This window comes from Paroedura picta, chromosome 1 (genome assembly GCF_049243985.1).
Source record: "Paroedura picta isolate Pp20150507F chromosome 1, Ppicta_v3.0, whole genome shotgun sequence".
In the NCBI taxonomy this organism is placed as follows: domain Eukaryota; kingdom Metazoa; phylum Chordata; class Lepidosauria; order Squamata; family Gekkonidae; genus Paroedura; species Paroedura picta.
Genome location: NC_135369.1, coordinates 70,207,952 through 70,233,483, shown reverse-complemented (window position 1 = coordinate 70,233,483; position 25,532 = coordinate 70,207,952). Strand labels below are relative to the sequence as shown.

Genomic DNA, 25,532 nt, shown 5'->3' with positions numbered 1-25,532 from the left:
ATGCTGTATTTTAATTAATGCCTTATAATGCTTTGATTTTTATTAATCTTTTTGTTTTGTGAGTCGCCCCAGGTACATTCCAGGAGAGGCAGCATTTCTTTTTTCTAAATAAATAAATAATATTGATTAATGAATTCCTCTGAAGCTATTCAGCTGGATATGGTTATAGTTCATTTATTCAGCTTTTCAACTATAATGACTTCTATAGAAAGTCTTTGCCTTGTGAAAGATTTTTGAGTAGTCCTATTTAATATTCTGACATATACCTCTAATACCAGATCACCACTCAAGCCTTCACAATGTAAGGCTTTTCCTTTTGCCTGGTAGGAGACCAGTTCTGGCAAAGATGCAATACCTTGTATGGCTTATAATATGTCCACAGCTTTATTCAATAGCCTCCATGATGGAGGGTTGGCACAACATGATGACGAGCGTGATGTATGCAGCCCACTGGCTGCTACCGCACATCCAAGGCCCCATGGAGTCTGTCACTTATCCCCACCGGGAGAACACGGATCCCCATACTCTTGACAATCCATATGGGAAGGGGCCAAAGGGCACAAACCTCCTTGGCCATCCCCCTGGGGTTGTGCGGCAGAAGCAGCATGCCTCCCCCACCGGGTCAGCTCCCTGCTCATGCAACCACCACTTTAATAAGGCCCCACTTCCAGGGGAGTCCAATCGCACACTGGTTCCTCACAAAAAAGGCTCATCTCATTTTACAAAACCTGCTGTGACAAAAACAACAACAACAACCTTATAACAGGAAAGGTGGGAGGGGTCTGCTGATCTGGCACCCAGCAAAGAGGCAGGGGCCTGGCACCTGGCACTATACATAGTAGGGCTAGCCAGCCTTGCCTCCTACATGCTGAACATGCCACCACAAGAGGCATGCTCAGTGATGCTCCAGCCAGGTCGCCTGTGCCATGCTCTTCTTGGCCCACCCTCCATCCTGGCAAATGGTGGCTCAGGTAAGTCACCGCCGCATATTATGAATTAGGGCCTGCCAGCTGGACCTTTTCTTCATATTCCTTTTCACTTGCACCAGATTACCTCAGATCTTGCCTGATAGTTGCAGACTTCCTCCTTCTTGATCAAATGCTTTGTAATACTTCAGTTTATCTGTTTTAGAATGCTTCTGATACACCAACCTTTGAAAATAAATTTCCTAGACAATTCTCAATGAGTCTCTGGATGTTGAATCAACCTTTCAATAGATAAAATTGACAACAGGTGATATTAATCTTCTGTACATATAACACATGAACATTTACTTCTATTTCAGTCTAATGTTCAAGACGAATTGATTCAAGTGCAGCCCAAGTTTAAGGCTCAACTATTGGAAGCTGTTGAGGTTTTCCGTGAAGATGTATCAAACTATGAACTAGCATATGAGATGGTAATATATTTGCATGACTTTTGGGAAATGTTTTTTTTCATTGTCTATCTCATTTTGTCTCATGTTAAACACAGCACAAAGGTTCAGAAAAGGCAAGTGGGTTTGAAATTTTAAATTGCATTCAATTGAGGTTTTAACAGGCTTATATAGCTCTGATCAGAAACAGCTTTGTTGCTATCCTATACGAAGAAATACATTCTCAGAGAGAACAGTCTATAAATTTAAATAAATAAAGACAAAATTATAAGAAAAAATGTTTAATAACGAGAACATTTTTATTGCACACATGGGAAAAAATCCAAAGATTACGGTGTCTCCAGCACAATGCTCAATGTGGAATGAGCAACTGCTGTAAAAAAAAGAAATCTTGCCTCTGGCTGCAATCCTAAAAACAATTTCCTTGTCAATAATACCCATTTAATAAAACGGGACTTGATTAGGATTGCTCGCTCTGTGTGTTTACGCATGTCTGGTACTCACAATCAGCCCTCTGTAGATCATGGGTCCCAGGTTTCATCCAGATACATCAGGCTTTATAAATTAACTTCTTCAGTCAAACAATATTATCTATACATTGAACATCCTTCTAAAAATATCTCAAAACCCAAGACCAATGTAAGTAATCTTTATTAACTATGGCATGTTGATACTTAAAAAAAAGCAACTGAAGGAATATGTTCTTGTAAATATTGCCAAGTAATTACTAACTGTTGTGGTATTTATGGACAACTTTGATAGATTTTCTAGTGTTTAAAATCTGCCTGTCATTTGGAATTCAGTTTAAGCATATTTACTTTTAGATAATCGCGCTGGTTCCAAAATAACTATGTATATGAAAAAAGTGCTGTTCACATGTTATTTTAATGACTCTACCTGCTGTGGGGCAGTGGGATTACATATATTTCTCTTTGCTCCTCCATTAGACCCAGGGATAAGGTAGAATATTTGTAGCTAAAACATCATCAGGAGAATCAAAACAACTGCTACTCAAGAATGAATGTGTTATAACACATGGCATATCCAATATATTTTCAAAAGCTATCTTCTTCAGATGCAGAAGAATATACCTTTCTGATAGCTCTTATATATTCAAGCATGGATACATTCCAACATATATATAACACTAGGAGCCAAGCCCGTTGCATTCAGAAATACAACAGGCTCTAAATTGGGGGGGGGTGGGGGTGGAAGAACTCTGTGGATAGCCTCCCTCTCCCCCCAGGATCTGGAAAGGCTGAAGGCAGCTGTTATGGAGCTCATCAGCAGGGGCAGCTCTCATGCAGCAGGGATCTGCAGCCTCCAAGCCTCAGAGGGAAGTGGAAAGAGGAGGGGTGGTCAGGGGTGTGGGACAGAAGGCGATTGGCTGGCCACTGGACAGACAGGCAAGCCAGTTGGAGGAGGACGCACTCAGCGGTGGGACAGTCACCCTGAGGGGGTATTAAACATTGAGTGGCACTTAAGCCATGAGACATGCTCCTCCTCCAAGGCCTTTTCAGAAATATATGGTGGAACAGATTATACACCTGTGCCCTAGCACTCATATGATCAATTCACTGAAGGATTGTGAAAATAGGGGATAAGGCCTGTTATAAATAGCTACTATTCATCATTGGCCATACTTCTGTTTTAGGAAGGACCCATGGTTCCAAATACACCACCTCAAGAAGCTAGCAATAGATTACAGGTATTCCAGGTAAGCTGAATGATTTGCTAGGTTTTAATCACTATATCAAATATAGTTTCAGCAATCTTTTTGCTGTTTAATTATTCAAAAAGTAATTTCAGTCATTAGAATTACAGTATTTACGCATACGTAAACCTCAGGTACCCCTTCAAAAAAGACAGGATTGTCTTAAATTCCCATATGAATTAGTATTTCCAGTAATGTAAAAAACCTACTTCATGTGTATAAATTTTTTTTGAAGTTCCTCATATTCAGGATTGTCTTCATTTCATGTAAATAATGTGGTATTCTGTACAAGATATCATGCTATTATATTTTGCCTTCAGAATCTCCAAAATCACAAAGATCATAAAAACTTTTAAATTAGGAGGTAGAATAATTTTGGGGGATTCTTCCTCATAAAGCCTGTTGTACAGGTAGATCAAAGAACTCTTTATTGGCTGGATTTATTTCATTTTCTAGGTGCTTTATTTTCTAAATGAATGGACTTTGAATTATTGCCTCCTGATCACTTTTTTACCACTAGGCAATTTCTGCTGTCTGCTTTCCAATGTCTATATATTTTGCATTATGAGGAATTCATAACTTTTATTGAACACTGTGATATCCCACCATCATGAATTGTGTATACATCAATAAATGAAGCTATCCACCATTGATCTATCAAAATCAGTATGATCTACTCTGACTGGCAGTAGGCCTCTAGGTTTTGAGTAGAGGTCTTTCACATTGCCTACTAGTTGAGTTAAAAAAACAAAACAACTGTAGGTGGTAGGGATTAAGCCTGAGGCCTTCTGCATGTAAAACAGAAATCTTACCACTGAGTCACAGCCCCATCCCTTGTACAGTTATTTAAATCAGTATAAGAGCTCCTCAGGATTTGCAAAATAATGAAAATGTTCATGTTAGCCTCCCATAAGAACAAGTTTTATGTTGTTTCATCCCCAGACAGTGACTCATTTTCCATGTGTATAGAAATTCTTGTGAAGCTTGTAAGAACTCCAGATTTAAAAGGTTCACTGGGGCTTTTTTTCTTCCATATCTGTTCAGTTCTTGGCAACAATCTTTATTTTCTCAAATGAGAATAAAATGCAAAGGATTTATCACAAACACCATATGTTGTGTTAATTAAAAATGAACACTGAGTTTTGATGCTGGACAAACATGTAGTAAAACCTCACAATTATTGTATTGCATAATCTAGATCCTTTATTAATTTTTATGCTTATATTTATTAGGCTAATTTTGATGAGCTGTGGAGGAAATTTGTTACTTATTCATCTGGTGAGCAGCTCTTTGGGTTGCCTGTCACGGACTATGAGATTTTACATAAAATCAGGTAACTGTGGAAATTTGCTCTATTTGCCAGAATAAACTGAGCATTGATGAAAAGCTTCAGTGATAGAGGAAGGCAGTGATAGAGAAATTGTACCTACTTATGTTACTGTCCACTGAAAATATTATATAGTAGAATCATAGAATCATAGATTTGGAAGGGGCCATACAGGCCATCTAGTCCAACCCCCTGCTCTACGCAGGATCAGCCCAAAGCATCCAAGAAAAGTGTGTATCCAACCTTTGCTTGAAGACTGCCAGTACAGTCTTCAGAACTAAACTCCTTCAAAAGTTGTTTGGATGAAACCACCCTAGAAAGAATGAAAAGAGAGGACAGCTTTGTGGTATGTTTCCAAAGTGCAGAATCAAAGAACTACTGAATTTAAAAAGTTAGTGGTTGGGGTCAATGAAAGAAAAAAGGGTTGTTAAGACATGCAAATATAATCTGGGAACTGGAACTGTTACATGTCAGAAATAATACAATAATGGAGGAGGAAACAGGAATGATAATTTGTAGAGGTCTATTTGGGGAGAATTTTAAGAACTATGGAATTGAACAGATATTGGGCCCTTATGTTTCACACATGCTTTATCCATGGGACAAACAAATCATGTGTGCAAAGACAACAATAACATTACAAGTTGATCTAGAGACATTAATAAACAAGAAGCAATTTCTTAGACTCCCCTTGAAATATAAGGTTTTAATAATATAATTTTTATTTTACAATATCCTAAAATCCAGGGCTAAAATCTGAAAATCAAGTTAATACAGGCTGTCAGCAGCCTCTCAATCCTCACTTTGTGATGACGCACATTCTTCTGCAGTCAGCAGTTGTCTTGTTAACATGGTATGGTGCCTTTTAGACTGGAGCTGTCTTCCAGCACATAGCTGGAATTGCTTAATTGGCTCAGGTGAGCCAGGTGGGTTGACAAGATAGGGAGCTGCAGCTGGAGGCCAAGCAGAGGAACTCCTGAAACAACTTTGGAATCTAAGCCCTAGTTTGTCTGCAGCTTCATTCCCTCCTGCTGGTCAGAGCTCTCCGCATGTTCAACATCTGGCTGAGCTAAGCTCTCATCTAGCTAAGACTCAGGTGAAGTTTAGAGCTCCTGGCAAGGTTTTTCATCCGAGGAGTCCTCCCTAACCAGACATAGGTTCACAATATTTCCCCATGTCCCTGCAGCTGGCCATCGGAGCACTCCTTGCTTTTCCTCACCTTCCCTCTCAGAGGGTCTAGGGAGATCCAGCAGCCTTTCCCACCCAGCCTGGGCATTGGGAGATGTGAGGGGGTTTGAAGGAGACAGCACCTTCCTCCATGGCCTTCCCCAAGCAGCCTGGCCTTTGGGAGATTTGGTGGTGGGTTTTTCCTGCCTTGCCCAGTCTTTGTTAAATGTGGAGGAGAAGGCAGAAGGTGGCAGCCCCCCTCCTGCAGCTTTTCTGGCCTGGCATTTGGAAGATGTGAGGTTTGATGGGAAGGTGGGGACAGTGGTGAGCTGTATGGGGGTGGAAATAGGAGGGCCAGTGCCCCCCCCCAAAGCAGCTGTTTTTCTCCAGGAGATCTGATGCCTTCCTTTGACTCCCCCCTCTTTCTTTCTGTCTCTTTCATCCAGTCTTTCTCTCTTTCATCTTCCTAAAGGTTTCCAGACTCCCATCTGGAAATTGGCAACCCAGCTCGATGAATATGGATGAGTCAGGAATCAAACCCAGCTCCTGAGATTAGAGTCTGCTGTTCTTTAACCACTTTATCACACTGGATCTCAAGAATGACCAGGGCACGCGTGGGGGGGGGGCAGAACCCAGGAAGGTCCCAGGGCAGGTGTTTGTGCTAGCACCCATTGTATTCCTAGGTACAATGAGCTTTACCTCTAGTAAATAAATAAAATACAGATAATTTAGAAGAAGAAGAGTTTGTTCTTATATACCTCTTTTTCTCTACCAGAAGGAGTCTTAAAGTAGCTTACAATTGCCTTTCCTTTCCTCTTCCCACAAAAGACACACTGTGAGGTAGGTGAAGCTGAGAGAGCCTTGATATTACTGCTCGGTGAGAGCAGCTTTATTAGTGCTTTGGCGAGCCCAAGGTCACCCAGCTGGTTGTACGTGGGGGAGTGGGGAATCAAACCTGGCCGGCCAGATTAGAAATCCATGCTCCTAACGACTACACCAATTAATTTGTCAATTCTTTATCATTTAACATTTACTATTTGTCCACATGTAGCTTGTAGACAAATGTCTATTGTACAGAATTTAGGGGCCTGAAAATAATTTTTCACAGTGCTTAAATTACAGTTGGAATGCATTTATGATTTCAGAGTTTCTAGAGAACACTGAGATCAACTTCAATTGTATGCCCTATGGGTTTATATTTCAGAATGTATTTGCTATACTTTTATAATCTTGTTATCCTAATGAGTCTAATTAAACACTGCTGCTTTTGTCTTGTAGAAAGGAGCTTAGTTTGCTTCAAAAATTGTATGGATTGTATGATACTGTGATGAATAATATTAGTGGGTATTATGAAATCCTTTGGGGAGATGTAGACATTGAAAAAATTAATGCTGAACTTCTGGATTTTCAGAACAGGTAAGCTTTCTTTCTATATTAAGGAGCAGTTGGCTCTACTTGTATATTTTAACAGGATATGCTTTATAGATTATGCTGTATAATCCACAGTTTGACAAAGTGTACACTTTACATCATAGTATATGTTCTGAGTGAATGGCTCTTCCTTGTGACCTTTCATAGCTTCTAAGCAACTACAGAGTTAGTTTTTATAACCTGCTTTTCATTGCCCAAAAGAGAAGCAGGGAATCAAACGCAGCTGGCTAGATTAGATGCTACTGCTCTTAACCACTACACCAACTGGAAGACAATAGTAGCAGTTATGCATACCTTCATAGCTGTCATTCCAGTTTTGTTGAAATTGTTACTTAAATCTGCTTGATCTTGGCTATGCAATTCTTTAGAGTGCAATGCATCACCTTCCTTTTAAAGAAATTTTTCTAGGGATTAAAAAAAAATGATATTGTTATCTTATAACTGAGTTGTTTTTGCATTATTTTTTCTACTAAAGGTGCCGCAAACTACCCAAAGGGCTTAAAGACTGGCAAGCATATTTAGATCTTAAAAAAAGAATAGATGATTTCAGTGAATCATGCCCACTGTTAGAAATGATGACCAATAAAGCAATGAAGCTGAGGCACTGGAACCGTATTTCTGAAACTACTTCGCATCCATTTGATGTAGAATCTGATTCCTTTTGCCTTCGAAATATCATGGAAGCGCCACTTCTTAAGCACAAGGATGATATTGAGGTAAGAACCATTTTATAATTCAAACTTAAGCTTCCATTTTATTATGTTCAGACAAAGGATTCACACCAGCACTAATCAAAGCTATGTTTTTGGAAAAGACAATTAAACATCAATCAACCTCAATAAACCTTTATTGGCAAACAAAACCAGCATTTCATAGGTTAAGTTAGAGTGCATAACAGAAATACAAATTAAAATCAAAACCTCAGCACCTTCACTTAGTGCAAACTCACTATCCAGAGTAACCATAAAACTCCAAATATTTAGGTGTTCTCTCACCAAAATCCTTAGTTGTACAAGATTGTGCCCTTTATCAGAGCTGTAAGAGTTGAGCTGAGACTCTTTTGCTTTTCCATCATTCTCTAATGTTATTGTTGTTATCATGTTATTACTGTTATCACCTGTTGTTACCATATTGTTATCTGTTCCTGTTTCCTGTAAACCGCCCTGAGCACCCTGAGCCTTTGGGGAGAGCGGTATATGAATGAATGAATGAATGAATGAATGAATGAATGAATGAATGAATGAATGAATGAATGAATGAATGAATGATGGCTAAGAATTCTGCTACATATTCCATTACCACAGAGGATGTGTCCACTAATAACTTTTAATATCATGAGCAGAAGATTTGTCAATCTGCAAGAGAGGGCCCAACAAGGAAGAGCATTGTTTATAAAATAAAGGGCAAGAAAAAAGTATGTGAGAAATGGATTCAGATTCACCAACATGGCAAGCACACATTCTTTGGTCATAAGAAGTGTCCTGATATCTCGCTAACAGTACTGCTGTTGGAAAAACATTCATTCTAGCCTGCATGAAAGCTTCGGCAATGGAAAGGGTTTAATAAATTGGCAAAGTATTGGGCCATAGATTTCTCAGGCAAAAGGAGGCCAAAGAAAGAATGAGTATAATTAACCGTGTGAAAGTTCATCCAAAAAACAGGTGCAAGAAAATAATGTTTTTTTAAAAATTAGGGCCATTGCACACAACGACCAATGTTGTTAATGTTTGCAGTATGCAGAAACGCTATATTTAATTGTGGAATTTCATCATTCTGCACGCCTTCAATTCTAGCGGAATATTGAAGTCCCAGTAGCAGTCTATTCATTCCCCACAGGTTTCCGATCTTGCCGGAATCACAACAAGAGAGGCAATATTTTTCCACATTTTTTCCCACCCCTGGCCGTCACTCAAACAGAACAGCCAATGAACTGTTGTGTTCGTGCTCCCCAAAAGCCCCTTTCCCTTTAAAAATTGTTTTTTAAAAACCTGAAAACACCAGTAGCAACAAATATTTGTTCATTCAATGTCTTAGAAAGACCTTTTTCGCAGCTGTAGGAGCTGGCGCTTAATTGTTTACAAGTAAAAAAAAAAAATCCCCCCCCCCCCCGAGGAGTACAATTTCTGGCCGAAATTACGGGCAGTGTCGAACAGGAGGCTGTATTGTGCTCGGAAACTTTAAAGACAATTGCAGAAGGGAGCTTTGTTTTACTGTTAAGCGCTTCTGTGGAGGGACTGCAGCCAAAGAAGCCTCGCTTATTCGTTGCTTTTGCTTTTGGTTTAAGGGGGGGAAATGGCGATCGCATCTCCGGAAGCTTGGGGGCGTGAGATAGGAAGGGACATTCTTTCTATCACTATTTTGAGAACGCACATGTCTTTTGCTGATGTGTTGCAGCCTGTGCTCAGAAGTGTAGTGTTTTTTTCGGGAGGAATCCACTTTTCTGGATTTCCCCCTAAGCGCTATAAAATTCCGATGGTTGCTGGAGTTTGGCAGGAGTTTTGCAGTTTGTTTACGATGTCATGCAGAAAGTTAAATTAATAGCGTTTACAAAATGTAAACTTCGGCTACATTTAAGTTGTGCAGAATGGCCCTTAGTATCATGTGTTTTTGATGACTATAAATCGATCAGTGGTATATATATCCTGATGGCTTGCTAGAATTGCTTTCAGGTACAAGACAATAGGCTCTTTAATAACATTATTGGTTCTGAAAATACCATTTGAAGGAAATAACATACAGCAGTGGTCTCCAATCTTTTTAAGGTTGAGGACTGCCTCTGGGAGTGGGGAAGAACCGGCAGCCCGGGTGCCACGCATGTGTGTTTTCACCACCAGGGGGCGCTAAAACGCATGCGTGGCAGCTCTGCGCATGTGCATTTGTGTCCGCCGACGTGCCAGTGGCCGCGCCTGCCTCTTCCCCCCCTCTTGCAGCAAGAAGCTAGCTGGGCCAACATACAGCCTCAACCAGAGCCAAGGCCTTTTTGGTCCTGGCCCCTACCTGGTGGAATGAGCTCCCTGAAGAGCTGGGGGCCCTGTCGGAGCTCTCTGAGTTCTGCAGGGCCTGCAAAACAGAGCTCTTCCACAGGCATTTGTCTGAGGCCAGGTGGTGGCCTGGAGGCTAAGATTGGGCCCTTCTCCCTGGAGGGGGAGGCCAGTATTAGATTGGCCTGGTTCCCCAGATCATTCCACCCTATGCCCAATTATCCATCCACTCCCTTCTGCTCATCCAGTAGGCCTGTATGGGAATAGTTTTTTCTTAATCGTCATCATTGTGACTGAATAATTTTTATGGAGTTTTAATGGGGAATTTTGATGGTTTTTAATGTACTGATTTGTATTGAAATATTGTGAACTGCCGAGAGCCAGTTTCTGAGAGCGGCGGTCATACAAATTGAATTAATAATAATAATAATAATAACAACAACAACAACAACAACAATATGAACATGTGGTGGGAAAATGCACAGTATTTATAACAAGGTTGATCACCTATATATTAGGCACATCTAGATACTTTTTAGTATTTAAATATCATATGAATATGCTTTGCTTGCCAGGACATTTGCATATCTGCTATAAAAGAAAAAGATATTGAAGCTAAACTGGCTCAGGTGATTGACAGTTGGGCAAACCAGATCCTCAGTTTTTCAGCATTCAAGGGAAGAGGAGAATTGCTCCTCAAGGGAACTGAATCACTTGAAATTATCACACTGATGGAAGACAGTTTAATGATCCTGGGCTCTTTACTTAGCAACAGGTAGGTTAAAGCAATTTATAGTGAGTTTTTGCATTTTTATTAATATAGTTTTATCCTGTCCCTAACTTCACCGCTGTTCCATCAAGGATGTTGGGGGGATATCCCAGCATAACTGACTACCTTGTTAGGGTTGCCACCCTCCAACTGGGGACTGGAGTTCTTGCAGAATGACTATTAGGGTTGCCAGACAGGAGAGTTGCCTACTTTCAGGAAGTTCTGACCACAGAGTTCCTAGTGAATGATGATTCCTAGAGCTGCCGAGAAGTGACAAGGGTAGCTGTAGGGATAATCAGAAATAGATAATAATATTTGGATTGAAGTTAGCAGAAGTCATGGCACCCATTTATGTGATCTAAAGTGCATTGTCTCTCCTGTTATGGAGAACTATGATTAACAGTACAGGTAAATGTTAATGATAGTTAATCCAAATGACACTATGCAACACTAGCTTGGGGAATTCTTGAAGACTGGCAGGAACTTCCTGGAGAGAGTGAAGGGGGAGTGATGCCACAAAGTGATGCCACAAAGTGATGCCACAAAGTCTACTCTCTATAATTGCCATTTTCTCCAGGGGAATTGATATTTGTAGTCTGGAGTTCAGTTATAAGAGAACTTGAGGCATCAACTGGAGGTTAGCAACCCTATTTCCAAACCGAGTTCCAAACATTGTTGCTGGTTTTGTACTAACTGAGGTGATGCATTCATTCATGTTGATGCAAGTTCAACCATGGTTAGTTGCAGAACTGAAAGGGCAGTGGAAGTGCAATCAAGAGAGAAAGATTGTATCACCCACGGGTAGCATTCTGCCTATGCCAAACCATGGACTGTAGAAACATTTGGATGAATCAAGTCAAAATAGTCTGTTAATGGTATTTTAGCAAGTAATGTGAAAAATGTAATTGAACATATTGATCTAATTTTTGTCTCCTATTTTAGATACAATGCACCTTTTAAAAAAGATATTCAGACTTGGGTATACAAACTCAGTACCTCCAGTGATATAATTGAAGAATGGCTGGTAGTACAAAACCTTTGGGTTTACCTTGAAGCTGTTTTTGTAGGAGGAGATATTGCCAAGCAGTTACCCCAGGTAAATCTTTAACTGTTCTGTTATGTAAATAGTATTCTTTAAACATCCCTTAGTGCAGTGGTTCTCAATCTGGGGGTCAGAACCCCATTGGGGGTCAAACGACACTTTCACAGGTGTCACGGCAGGGTGAGCAGCTTGGCCCGGAGGGGGGGCACGGCCACTGTTGCTGCTCCTCCTGCAGGTGCCCATGCTCAGCTGCCAGCTGCTCTAGCAGTGCCTCCAGCACAGTGCAGTTTCCCACCAGGCACTCCAGGTGGTGGCACAGCTCGGTGGGACAAGAGGCAGAAAGGAACTGAGAAACCCCAGAAAAAAAAAACAATTTATATACAATCAGGAACAATGGATCTTCACACCATTGGTCAGTTTCGGTTTAATTTCTGTGAAAGAACAATTGCATAATTTTATGGTTGAGGGTCACCAGAACATGAGGAACTATATTAAAGGGTCACAGCATTAGGAAGGTTGAGAACCACTGCCTTAGTGCCAGTTTAACTTGGTAGTGTCCTATGATACAAATTCACAGATTTATTCCAGATTTTCTATTTAGGAAGCAAAACGTTTTCAAAACATTGACAAATCATGGATAAAAATAATGCAACGAGCTCATGAAAATCCAAATGTTGTTAGCTGTTGTGTTGGAGATGAGACCATGGGCCAGCTTTTACCACATTTGCATGAGCAGCTGGAAGTGTGCCAGAAGTCACTCACAGGGTACAAATAATGTTTTTTTGTTAAATGTGTGTGTTTTTTAATAATAGTCAGAATAAAGTAATAATGTATTGTCTTAGGTATCATGTATTAATGTAGGTTGTAAGAAAATTATCTCCTTCTTAGCAATTTATTTTTAATTAATATTATTTATAGTGTCATTGAGAGTCAAAGAGTTTGTGACATATTCTTTCCACTCACACAGAGGGCTGACCACGCTCCACAGCCTCTCTTAGGTTCTGGGTTACAAGTAGGTTAGGCCATCATTTTTGCTTCTTTTAAAATACAGAGGGAGCCATGACCATTTCATATCTTCTCTTTCAGTTACACAGAAATCAACAGATAGGGTAGCACAGAGCCCTTTAAGAATTTACCCTTCAATCAAACACTGTGCAGAGTTAAAAGAGTTGGGGATGCATAACTGTTCCATTCACACACTGCCACCATATATATATTCAGATCTTAGCCTGTGTGGGTTTCTTTCCCACAATTAGCCCACAGGGCAGAATAAAAAAGAACAAGAAGTTAACTTTTATTTTTGGTTTGAATGTAACACTGAAGGAAGAGCCAGCTTGATGTTGTCAGGAGTGCGGATTTCTAATCTGGCAAGCCGGGTTTGATTCTGTGTTCCCCCACATGCTGCCTGGGTGACCTTGGGCTTGCCACAGCACTGATAAAGCTGTTCTGACTGAACAGTAATATTTATTTATTTATTTATTTATTTATTTATTTATTTATTTATTTATTTATTTATTTATTTATTTATTTATTTATTTATTTATTTATTTATTTATTTATATTTCTATACCGCCCATTTCTTTGAAGCTCTGGGCGGTTTACATTGAACATTATCTAACTTACATGGAATATCAGGCCTCTCTCAGCCTGGCCTACCTCACAGGGTGTCTGTTGTGGGGAGAGGGAAGGGAAGGCCACTTTGAGACTCCTCCTGGTAGAGAAAAGCGGCATATAAGAACCAACTCTTCTTCTTCTCAGATTATCAACAGAACCTGCTTGGTCAGAACAGCTTTATCAGTGCTGTGGCGAGCCCAAGGTCACCCAGCTGGCTGCATGTGGAGGAGCGGGAAATCAAACCTGGCTTGCCAGATTAGAAGCCACTGATTAGAATTAGATTAGATTAGAAGCTGCCCCACTTAACCACTACACCATGCTAGCTCTCATTTGATCTTATCTTTTTTCCTGAAACCTAGGTTGGGTGCCATATTGGGGAATGCTTAAAACAGCTGTATCTGGCTCCCAAGACATTGGAGCTTTAGGCACTTTAATATGATAAAATACATACATTTTAAGATAAAGAAATATGTTTTTCTTAAAACTTTCTTTTTTTTAAAGGTATTTAGAAAAGAAAAGACTGCTGTTTCCCAGATTCTTTTTTATCTCTGACCCTGCTCTTCTAGAAATCCTTGGACAAGCTAGTGATTCACATACTATTCAGGTGTGTTCCAGGTATATCTTCAAAATTGCATTTATAAAATGATGGACAAAGATGACCTTAATAGAAATAAAGGTATAAAAGACACCACTAATCAAAGTTCATTTCTAATTTCTATCATGTGTATGCATTACTAAATGTCATTGCAAGATGATCCTGTAATATGACTGGATTTTTTAACTCAGATAAAATTACTATTTTAAAATTTTAAAAGATTTTATATTTATACATACTAAGTGTTTTGCTTTGTATTGTTTCTAATCTGTAATGGGAAACTAAAACCTTTTGGAAAAATTTCATTTAGCAAGTTGGTTTTAGATGCCATAAATACTAGAAAAGGTCACTGTAGAAAAGGGGGTAGATGGAAAGAGGGTCAGTGTTCTTTTATTTCATTATAAATATTTAAGAGAGATTCAAAGAAAACTTGTAATTAACTCCTGCACTATTCTGGGTTCACACTGGTATTCCCTTTTCATTAAGACAAAATTTGGTTGACTCTTCATACTGATAATTATGACAAATCTGGTGATTCCCATAATGGTTATGCAGTTATTCTGAAACCAGATAATGTTTATCAGTGGTTCTCAGCCGGGGAGGTTGCGACCCCTTTGGGGGTTGAACAACCCTTTCACAGGGGTCGTGGCAGGGCAAGCAGCTTGGTCAGGGGGGGGGGGTGCTGCCACTGTTGTTGTTCCTCCTGCAAGTGCCTGTGCTCAGCCGCCAGCCGCTCCAGCAGTGCCTCCAGCACAGTTTCCTGCCAGGCGCTCCAGGTGCCAGTGCAGCTCGGTGGGACAAGAGGCAGAACTGAACTGAGAAACCCCGGAAAAAACAATTTATATATAATCATGAGCAATGAATCTTAACACCATTGGTCAGTTTTGGTTTAATTTCTGTGAAAGACCACTTGCATAATTTTATGGGTGGGGATCACCTCAACATGAGGAACTGTATTAAAGGGTCACAGCATTAGGAAGGTTGAGCCTCTTTGTGAAATCATTTTGTCTAGATCAGCCTTTCTCAACTCTTTTACTGTTGAGAAACCCCTGGAACATTCTTTAGCCTTTGAGAAACCCCAGAAGTGGTGCGATCATGCAGAATATGATTGGGAAGGATAGCTTCTACATGTCCACCCAGAGCTCCTTCCCTTCCCACCCCCTTCAGGCCCATCACTGACCATTTTAGGAGGGGGTGGGTGGGTTGACATGACCATATATAGTCATATCACCTGATTAATATTTAACATGCCCATCCATTCAGGAAACCCTTTCAGGGATTTCATGAAATCCTGGTTGAGAAAGCCTGGTCTAGATATTTCTATAATTTTTTCCCCTTTCAGCCACACCTGCCTGGTTTGTCAGACAACATAAATGAAGTGGAATTTCATCACAAGGATTATGATCGCATACTGGCAGTCATTTCAAGAGAAGGAGAAAAGATTCCAGTAAAATTTTAAATTTATTATCTAATTCTATATGGAATTTTAATATTAGTCCCTTTTTTTGCTCCCCTAAGAAAATTGGCTAAGTCAAAAAGAAATTCTGTATTATAATATATTATATAATTATAATATAATATATATTATATATTATATATTATATATAATTATATAATTATATAATCATATAATATATTAATATTATTATATAATAATAAATATATAACTATAAATATAATTATTATATATTATTATTATATCTATATTATCTAACTACCTACCTACCTACTCATATATACATACACATATATGCTGGTTGTTCCACTGTGGCAGTAGCCCTCAGGGCCCAACAGGAATGCTAGCCTCCAGGTGGGGACTGCGGATTACAGAACGAATCTCCAGATTACAGAGATCGTTTCCTCTGGAGAAAATGGCTAGGTTGGATAATTTGCTTAGTTCTTCATTTTCAAAATTGTCTGAAGAACAAACACAAGTACTTTATTGCCATCTCTGAAACTGTGGTACTGGTGTATTTATTACACTTAACAAAGAGGCCTGTTCTGTAAAATGGGTAGAAAGGAAGATATTAAGAGAAAATAGTTTTAAACTGAGAGAGGTTACAGTAGAATAAATAGTCCCAATACCTGGGCATATATTTTTTTAAAGCAGTAATAAATTCTTGGGTAATGTTGACCTGTTCAACACCCTCTATAGCTCTTCATGGGACATAGTTTTCAACAAGTCTTAAAAGATCTTGGGGACAGATAAACACCTTTTTTATTTTTTACTAGGGGCAAAGCCCGTTGTCTCCAAGAATACAACGGGCGCTAGAGCTTGGCAGTGGGAAGAGGAAGGGGAGGAGTTGTCCAGTCTGTAAGGGCATGGGGTTGTCATGTGTGTTGTGTGGGAGGCTGTGGTGGCATGGTGGCAAATGAGGCCATGGGTGTGGAGATATGGGTGTCAAGAACCTGTGGTGTGGAATGTTCGTTGATTGTGGGAGAGGACTGACCTTTGAGAATTGTGGCATAGTAGTTACAGAGGAGCTTTCCAGAGCCATGTCCTCAGATGTGTGAAGGGAAAATCAGACTGGAGACTCTTCTTAGGGGAAGATTACATGGCAACCAATTTTCCCCAGTTCTGTATCATTTCCCTTCTTGTGTGAATTAGGCCACATTCACCGAAATGCCCCTCTGCCCTAATACACATGGGGTAGTCACAGTACACAGGTGTCCACCCAGTTCCTTCTGTCTCCCATGTTTTCACTGTTGGTAAAATGTTATGTGGCCACATGCTTCTTTCATGGTTGCTCCTTAGAAGAACGGATTTTTGTACCCTATTGCTTACTACCCAAAGGAGTCTCAAAGCGGTTTACAAACACCTTTTCCATTCGTCTCCCCACAATAGTCAACCTGTGAGGTATGTGGGGCTGTGAGAGATCTGAGAGAACTGGGAATGGGCCGCAGTGACCCAGCAGGCCTCAGGTGTCTCAAAGCATTTTCCAATCGTCTTCCCCTTCTCTCCCCATAGCAGACTCCCCATGAGGGAGGTGGGGTAGCGAGCCTCACAGGGAAGCTGGCAACCCTAAGAGGAAGACTGTGCACAGCAGTCTTGACCTTAGTAAGGTTTTTAATACTGTTTTTTTATTTGCCAGGCCAAGGTTATTTGCCAGTTACTATTTCAGTTACGATGTGTCTCCAGACATTTACTTGTTCTCTATTTAGTTTCAGGCTGTAAATATTTATTTAGATCTTCCTGCACTTTCCAGACTCACAGGACTGATGCTGGTCTGCCTGTCTGCGCCCCAGAATACAAACAGTTGCTGATAAGGGCTGGCCATAACCCATAGGCCAGGAGGGACACTCCCTACCAACTGCAGGCAAAAATGGCTCCTTTGAAGGCTGGACTCTGAGGCATTGTACGATTTTGAAGTCCCACCTCCAAACCTCCAGGAATATTTCCAACCCAGGGGTAGCCAACCTACAGGTGTGGCCTGGAGAGCTGCTGGAATTACAGCTCACCTGCAGAGTATAAAGATCAGCTCCCCAGGCAGAAAGGGCTACTTTGGACAGGGTTGTGGTAGAGAAGAAACATTTAAGGCTTCCCACACAGGTTGTTGTTGAATTGAAAGACTTGAGGCCTACTGCACAGGGTTGTTGTGCAGATGAACCAGGAGACAAAAGAGCCAGCTTCCTCTGCAGAATAATGCTGTGCAGTGGCCTCAAATCTGCAGAGAGTTGCAAAGAAGAAAGACACATGGCTTGGCTGTGTCTAACCCCCAGCCAGAGCAGTATTTTAAGTGAGAAGGGGCTTTTCTGTAGCCTCCCTGTCAGGCAACTGTTTGGCAGAAGGGGAAAGTCCCCCCCCCCTCAAAAGGAAGGCCCTCAGTCTCCCCTGCGTTGCTCTTGGAAAGGCCTCCTTCCCTCAGTCAGGGCCTGTCAGAGGCTCCTTCGCAGCAGGGGGGGAGGGGGAGCACGCTGCAGCCTCCGGCCAGCTCTGTCAGGGTTCTGAAGTAATTTGCAGTTGGACATGACAGTTGGGGCAAAAAGGGCTGGCGCAGCCTCTGTTCTCATCCCCCTTGGCAGCCCTGCTGACCTCCTCTCCCTGCGGTGGTCAGGAGCAGACTGGCAGCCAGACTGGGCTGGGTGAATGGAATTTTGGTCTGTCCTGGTGAGGGGCCAATAGGAAGACACTTTGCGCGCCTCCCCATTGGCTGCTTGGCCCTGGATGGACACTCGGAGGGCCCAATCAGGAGCTGCTTCGCAGCTCCTGATTGGGCCCTCTGAGTTTTTATCCTGGACAGGGCCCGCCCTAACTCCTCCCCAGGTGGCCTTACTCTTTTATTTAATAGGACCCTGTCCTATTTAAAGATATGACTGTTCTCAAGAAACCGGTAGAAGAGTTAGCACAACTGTCTCCCTTCTACCCTATCAAGATTCCAGTTCAATTTTTTTACTTAACTCCCTGGGTAAACTACTGGAATTCAACAATAAACACCAATCCTCTATTCTAAAACAATTATATAGTGATAGTGAACATATCAGTTTTTTAAAAATATATAATCCTATTTTGTATGACTAACAAACTGAATTTTTAGCTGGACTCCCCAGTGAATGCAAAGGGACCGGTAGAACTCTGGCTCATGGATCTATTGAAAATGCAACAATCTTCATTACACTGCATAATTCGAGCAGCATTCTATCAGATTAGTGATCCAAGTTACCAGCTGCTGAACTTCCTTAGCCATTTTCCAGCACAGGTGAGAAATTCAAAAGAAGTCTGTAGAGTGGCAAGATAGAGATTGGCCTGCAAGCTGAACAAAACACTTGATGAAGTGTACCCACTTTGGTGTAGTCAGTTGGTGTAGTGGTTAGGAGTGCGGACTTCTAATCTGGCATGCCGGGTTCAATTCTGCACTCCCCCACATGCAGCCAGCTGGGTGACCTTGGGCTCGCCACGGCACTGATAAAACTGTTCTGACCGGGCAGTGATATCAGCGCTCTCTCAGCCTCACCCACCTCACAGGGTGTCTGTTTTGGGGAGAGGAATGGGAAGGTGACTGTAAGCCGCTTTGAGCCTCTTTTGGGTAGGGAAAAGCAGCATATCAGAACCAACTCTTCTTCTTCTTCTGCACTGAGCCCTATGCATTTACATCCAGTCACTTTTAAATTATCTTAGTTACCAGTTAAATCAGTTGCTTAACAGTGGCTGGACTGTGTTCAAGATAATTGTTTTCATCTGAAGATGAGCATATGCCTGGTGACCAGTATAACTGTTCTGTGATGTAGTTGCTAAGGACGAGAGAGAAAGAAAGAAAGACCAGTTAAATATCAGAACAACCAAGTGCTGGAATTGTCAATTTATGTATGTACTAATAATTTAAAAGAAAAATTTAGTCAAGGAAGACAGAATGGAATAGATGACAATGTGCTCAACAGATGCAATAGTTTCCCCCTGTATTATTTTATGCTGTAACAATCACTGTGACTGCATTTTCCTGCATGGCAAAAGGTGCCTTCTACTTAAAACAAAATCACAGCCATGGAAGCAGATTTAGCAGCCTCCAGGTGGGACCTGAATATCTCTTGGAATTACAGCTGATCTCCAAACTGCAGAAATCAGTTTCCCTGGGGAAGATGGATGATCTGAATGGCGTGTTGCACCATGCTGAGGTTCTTCTCCTCCCCAAACACTACTTCCCCAAGACTTGACCTCCAAATCTCCAGGAATTTCCCACCCTGGAGTTAGTAACCCTATATTAGTGTTGTGACAAAAGCAACTCCTGTGATTTCATATGTTCTGATAACTGAAGTATTGGTAGAGAGCCTATAGTATGAGTCATCAATTTATTTGTGAAAGTACAGTCCACTTGTAGTGAAAGATGGGGCACTAGACCTGAACGTACTTGATAAACATCTGCTGACTTTGTGCCTGTCAAATTTTATCTAGTTTTTATAACTTATTTTAGTATTCAAAAAGGTTGTGAGCGTCTTACCGGAAGCTTTCTGGCAAACTTTCAAAATTGCTTCCTTGTATTTTTAAGAGGTATACGTGATTGGAAGAGGGCTAGGGCCATATTTATGCCATAATGGATTTGCAGAAGAGTGGTGTTTTTATATTATGAATGATGTCTGTATTTAATTATCAGAATGCAGTAACAGATTTACTTATAAGTCAGATTTACTTATGAATATATCTGAGTATGAGATAGAAGATTACCTTAGAAACTCCCTGATTTATTTTCTATATACAAAAGAAAAACATAGCAAAAAAAAAACAGTAATCACTCCAGTTAATCACTCTAAATTATAATTTTAAACTATGAGCTGTTGGACCATTCATTATCTAAAGTGGAATGTTCTGTAAATGTTCATATGTATTTTTGATTAGTTGTTTGTTAAATTTATAGGTAGGGTTGCTGGGAATTCAGATGCTATGGACCCATGATTCAGAAGAAGCCTTAACGAATGCAAAAGATGACAGGAAAGTCATGTCAGTAACCAATCAGAAATTTCTGGATATTCTAAATACTCTTATTGGCCAGACTACTCATGATCTTTCCAAGTTTGAAAGAGTCAAGTTTGAAACTCTTATTACCATTCATGTGCATCAACGTGATATATTTGATGACTTGGTAAAGTATAAATGTTAATTTTAAAAATTTAATATATTTCATATCTGTTCAGTGGAATTGTCTCAGTCAGCCAGTTAATTAGAGGAGGAACATCTGTTCCTGTGTCTCTGATTAGCAGATCATTGCAAATCCTAAGGTTGTAATAATAATGTAACAGTCTATCATTATCCCCTTTCCTGAAGTGCACTTTAAACTTAAGAGTTTTTTGCTTCAGAAAAAACTTGTAGACAGCCAGTTCTCCCTCAAAGGAGTTTACAATCCAGTGAGCAGAATCTGCTCAAGATTCCTGCCCCAAGGATGTCAAATTGGCCTTGACCAAGGCCAGGGGCCTTTTAAGTCCTAGCCTTGTCCTGGTGAAATGCACTTCTTCAGAGGGCCCTGAGGGATTTGGGAGAGCTCGGCAGGGCCTGCAAAACAGAATTTTTCCATCAGGCCTATAGCTGAGGACAGGAGGAATATCGAAATTCTGGTCTTCCAAATCAAAACATCTGTCAAACTGTCACCATACTACAAAATAACATCTGCACCACCCTCAATAGAAAACTAAATGTGACTTTGAAATAATTTGGTTTTCTAGGTTGTATTAATATGCATTTTAATATGATAATTATTATTTTATTGTTTTATATGTATTACGCACCTAAGCCTTTGGGGAAGAGTAGGATATAAATAATAATAATTATTATTGCACAGCTACAGTTGCTTCTTGTAAATATAATGAAAAATAACTCATAATCCCCAGCATTTTATCAAGTTTTGTTTTGTACTAGATATGTAACATTATGTAGATATGTAGATTGTACTAGATATGTAACCAGATATGCATTAGGAAAGAGCCTCTTGTGGCGCAGAGTGGTAAGGCAGCTGCCTGAAAGCTTTGCTCATGAGGTTGGGAGTTCGATCCCAGCAGCCGGCTCAAGGTTGACTCAGCCTTCCATCCTTCCGAGGTCGGTAAAATGAGTACCCAGCTTGCTGCTGGGGGGTAAACGGTCATGACTGGGGAAGGCACTGGCAAACCACCCCGTATTGAGTCTGCCATGAAAACGCTAGAGGGCGTCACCCCAAGGGTCAGACATGACTCGGTGCTTGCACAGGGGATACCTTTACCTTTACCTTTATGCATTAGGAAGATCTCCCCCTATGAAACTATCAGCTAAATTACACAGATTAAAATCTTACGACAGAAATACTTTTTATCAAAAGCCTGGTGCAGATATTTTTGTGACCTTTTCCAGGTCTTCTAGGAGAATAGAAGCTGCTGTTCAGTAAGCAATGAGCTATCTGTTGGAGACTTCTGTTTTAGAATAATAGCTGTGATTCCTTCCTCTTTTAAATGTACCAGTTCACGCGTAATACATTGTATCTATACATATTTAGAATGATTCATGTGGTATTTCCCCTCTCTTTTTAAGGTTAAAATGCATATCAAATCAGTGACTGATTTTGAATGGTTAAAGCAGAGCAGGTTTTATTTTAAGGAAGATCTGGATCAAACATTGGTATCTATTACTGATGTTGATTTTGTTTACCAAAATGAATTTCTTGGATGTACAGATCGTCTAGTCATAACACCCTTAACTGACAGGTGAGAAGCATAGTCTTTATTGACAAATATAGCAATGCAGAATTTTTATACTGAGGGCCTCATCTATCTTGGCGATAGCTGGTTGTAGTGGTTAGGAGCGGTGGCTTCTAATCTGATGAGCTAGGTTGGATTCCCCAGTCTTCCACATGCAGCCAGCTGGGTGATCTTGGGCTTATCACAGCACTGAGAGATCTGTTCTAACTAATATCAGGGCTCTCTCAGACCTTTTCTGCATAGACAGTGCCAAAGTATGACTCCACCTGCTTTTCAAACCATGTCCAATTACTGTCTTGTCCTGGATTTCTGCTTCCTGACAAGTTAGTTGGTAGAACAGAAGTCAGGACTTCCTGCTGAGTTTTTTCTCTGTTTTGGCCTGTCAATCAATGTCATGTGACAGAAACTCTCAATCACCTTCCATTGCGACATGTGAGCACCTCCCTTCCCACCCACCCTTTCCAAGGTTGAAATAAATCTTGTATAGTTAAAAAAAAAAATAAAAGGCAGGAATTGCATTGCAACACAATTCTAGTATAATGAAATTACACCCAGTCCACTTCATGTACGCATTGTTTGAATTATGCTTAGGTGGAGGAGTGACTGGAACTGAGGGGGAGTGACACATTTTCTTTCTTTTTTTTAAAGGACTGTAGCCCATGTGTCCAGGGTCTTACTTGTGAGGAACTAGGTTTAGGTTTGGGGTATCAAGAGCAGAATTTCTGAGAAGGAGTTGTGATTTGTTTTTGGTTTTTTTCCCTACAGTGATCTTTGACTTTTCCTTGGCTTGGAGAGAGATGGGGCACCACTGCTGCTTTTCCTCAGCTCTGCAGTGGAGCTCCAGTCACAGCCATGCTATTGAGCCGAAGGAAAGCAGCGGGGTGCCTGGCCCCTCTCCCTTAGCTCCCCAGCATGGCTGCATCTAAAGCTGTACTGCAGAGCCAAGGAAAAGTGTTGGGACACTGAGCCTCTATCCTTTGGCTGCTCAGTGTGGTTCTGACTGGAGCTGTGATGCAGAGCCAAGGAAAGGTGGTGGGGTGCTTTTACAAAGAAGGCTGTTGCATGTCAAAGATCTTTTATTTTTAAAATTTTTTTATGTAAGATTCATTTCAACCTCCGGGGGGAGGTGCTCAAACATCGCAATGGAAGGTGATTGGGAGTTTCTGCCCTGTGACATTGATTCACAAGCCAAAATGGGGAAAAAACAGCAGAAAGTCCTGACTTCCAGTCCACCAGCTGACTTGTCAGGAAGCAGAAATCCAGAACAAGGCAGGGTGAGATGTGAGACAGAGATTTTAGCGAAGCAGGAAACTTTACGGCAACTGGGCACAGTTTGGAAAGCAGATGGCATCATACTTTGGCAGTATCCATGCAGAAAAGGTCTGAGAAAGCCCTGATATTATTGTTCAGTTAGAACAGCTCTATTGCATTGCAATGCAATTTCAGCTATTTTTTAAAAAAAATTATACAAGATTGCCTCTGCGGCGCAGTTCCATGAAGCAGGCTCCCTTGCTGACCCTGCAGAAGAAGGCTTTGAAAAGTCCTTTGAAAATAAGGAGGGGGGATTGCAGTGACACTTGGGAGGTGGGAGAGTGGGAAAAGGGACAGCTGAGTTTTCCCTTCCTGATGGCCCTGCTACAACTTTGTCCCCCTCAGCAAAAAAGGGACCGTGGGTTTATCCACATTCCCTTATTGCAGGGCAACTGACTGACATAACTGGGACAGCCCTCGTACAGCCATGGCAGGGCACTGACATCAGGAAGCGGGAATTGGCCCCACAACCAGACAAGTGCAAATTCCTCATGTGGAAAAGGTCTCAGCCTCACCTCACAGGGTGTCTGTTGTGGGGAGAGGAAAGGGAAGCCGCTTTGAGACTCCTGGTAAAGTGGCATATAAGAACCAACTTTTCTTCTTCTAATTGCTACTTCTGAGTAGTTTTCCAAGGGTTAGGTTTAAGATTTCTACAGGTGCATCGTCTGCATTTGACAAACGTTTGAACATTATCGGAATATCAAATGTACAGTTAGATGAATGATATGTAAATATATAATTTCACATTTAAATGTTTTATATTATAATGATCTGAATTTACATTTACAGATGCTATATTACATTGGCTCAGGCCTTAGGAATGAACATGGGAGGAGCTCCAGCAGGACCTGCTGGAACTGGTAAAACAGAAACCACAAAAGACATGGGAAAAGCTTTGGGGAAATATGTGGTAGTGTTTAACTGTTCAGATCAAATGGATTTCAGAGGGCTGGGCCGAATTTTCAAAGGTGAGACTTGGCTTGTCATTTGCATTTTAGAATCATGCATTGTGAAGTGAACAGTATTCACAATACAGCATACCTCCACAAATGTGTATCAGTAACTGTAATTAACAGCAAAGTCAGAGCAAGCACAGACAAATTACCAGGGATGTACCTTCATCATCATCATCTTTATACATGAATGCCACCCTCACCTGCCCTGTTCTGATGAATGAATGAGGTATCAAATTAAAGCACAGAATAAATGAAACTGTAAGCCAAAGTGTAGACATAGCGAAAAGAAAAGTAAAAGCAAAAAAAGGAAGTAAAATGTTCAAAAGTTCTTTATCTATTTCTCACTAGCTGGGATATCAGGAGCCAGGAGGTTAGAACAGGAGTCTTGGGCCTCTCTTTAGCTTTAGTATTGTGGGATGCACATGCACATTCCTTCTGGTAAAGTGAGATGCCAGCATAAGGGCCAAAGGACAGGAAGACATGTCTGGTTGGTGAGAGAAGCACAGATGTGCAGAGAAATAGAGCACTATTGCAATCTGCTAGGTGTGCAGATGATTATAATGAACTGTGAATATGAATGTAGTATGTATAAATAGAAAAGGAACACAAGGCATTTTAAGCCGAAAATATAATGGACTTTATACTGTTCTTTACTTCCAAAATCGTATTTGTGTTTCCTTTACAATATTTCTCATATGAATAATTTGAAATATAAACTGAATGAAACTTGCATCTAAACAGATGATAGTGTTACCGTCTATCAGTACTGAGAAATGAATTAAGGTATGTTTTATGGCACTTTAGTTCTAAAGATATAAAGTTGTACTCTGCAACATTTATCATTTTTGACTGGTTTGCCAGAGTTGAAATTACCTAATAATGATAAGGATGTCAGCTTGTGACAAGAGGCTTTTGGGAAATCAGTTGAGTGAGACAAAGCTAGCAAGGATTTTATGTCTTGATAGCTTTGGTCAACTCATCATGCTGACTGAAAAGAAGTTGTTACCCTACAACCCAATTGAGCTTTCTGTGTGTTTAAAAGCACACTAGTTACAGTATTCCTTGCTGTAAGCTGCTCTCACTTCTCTGTCCTCCCAAG

The 25,532-nt window shown here is 40.7% G+C and overlaps 1 protein-coding gene across 1 annotated transcript in view; it reads left to right on the top strand.

Moving 5' to 3' along the window:
- Window positions 1–25,532, top strand: part of DNAH8 (dynein axonemal heavy chain 8) — a 201,985-nt gene that overhangs the window by 65,457 nt on the left and 110,996 nt on the right. The window contains exons 31-44 of the mRNA XM_077342050.1: window positions 1,286–1,399; window positions 3,030–3,092; window positions 4,322–4,422; window positions 6,862–6,999; window positions 7,490–7,730; window positions 10,571–10,770; window positions 11,707–11,860; window positions 12,408–12,571; window positions 13,922–14,024; window positions 15,358–15,462; window positions 18,551–18,712; window positions 20,363–20,587; window positions 22,000–22,172; window positions 24,267–24,445. Coding sequence (XP_077198165.1) covers window positions 1,286–1,399; window positions 3,030–3,092; window positions 4,322–4,422; window positions 6,862–6,999; window positions 7,490–7,730; window positions 10,571–10,770; window positions 11,707–11,860; window positions 12,408–12,571; window positions 13,922–14,024; window positions 15,358–15,462; window positions 18,551–18,712; window positions 20,363–20,587; window positions 22,000–22,172; window positions 24,267–24,445 — 2,122 coding nt within the window. The remainder of the gene's footprint in view (window positions 1–1,285; window positions 1,400–3,029; window positions 3,093–4,321; window positions 4,423–6,861; window positions 7,000–7,489; window positions 7,731–10,570; window positions 10,771–11,706; window positions 11,861–12,407; window positions 12,572–13,921; window positions 14,025–15,357; window positions 15,463–18,550; window positions 18,713–20,362; window positions 20,588–21,999; window positions 22,173–24,266; window positions 24,446–25,532) is intronic.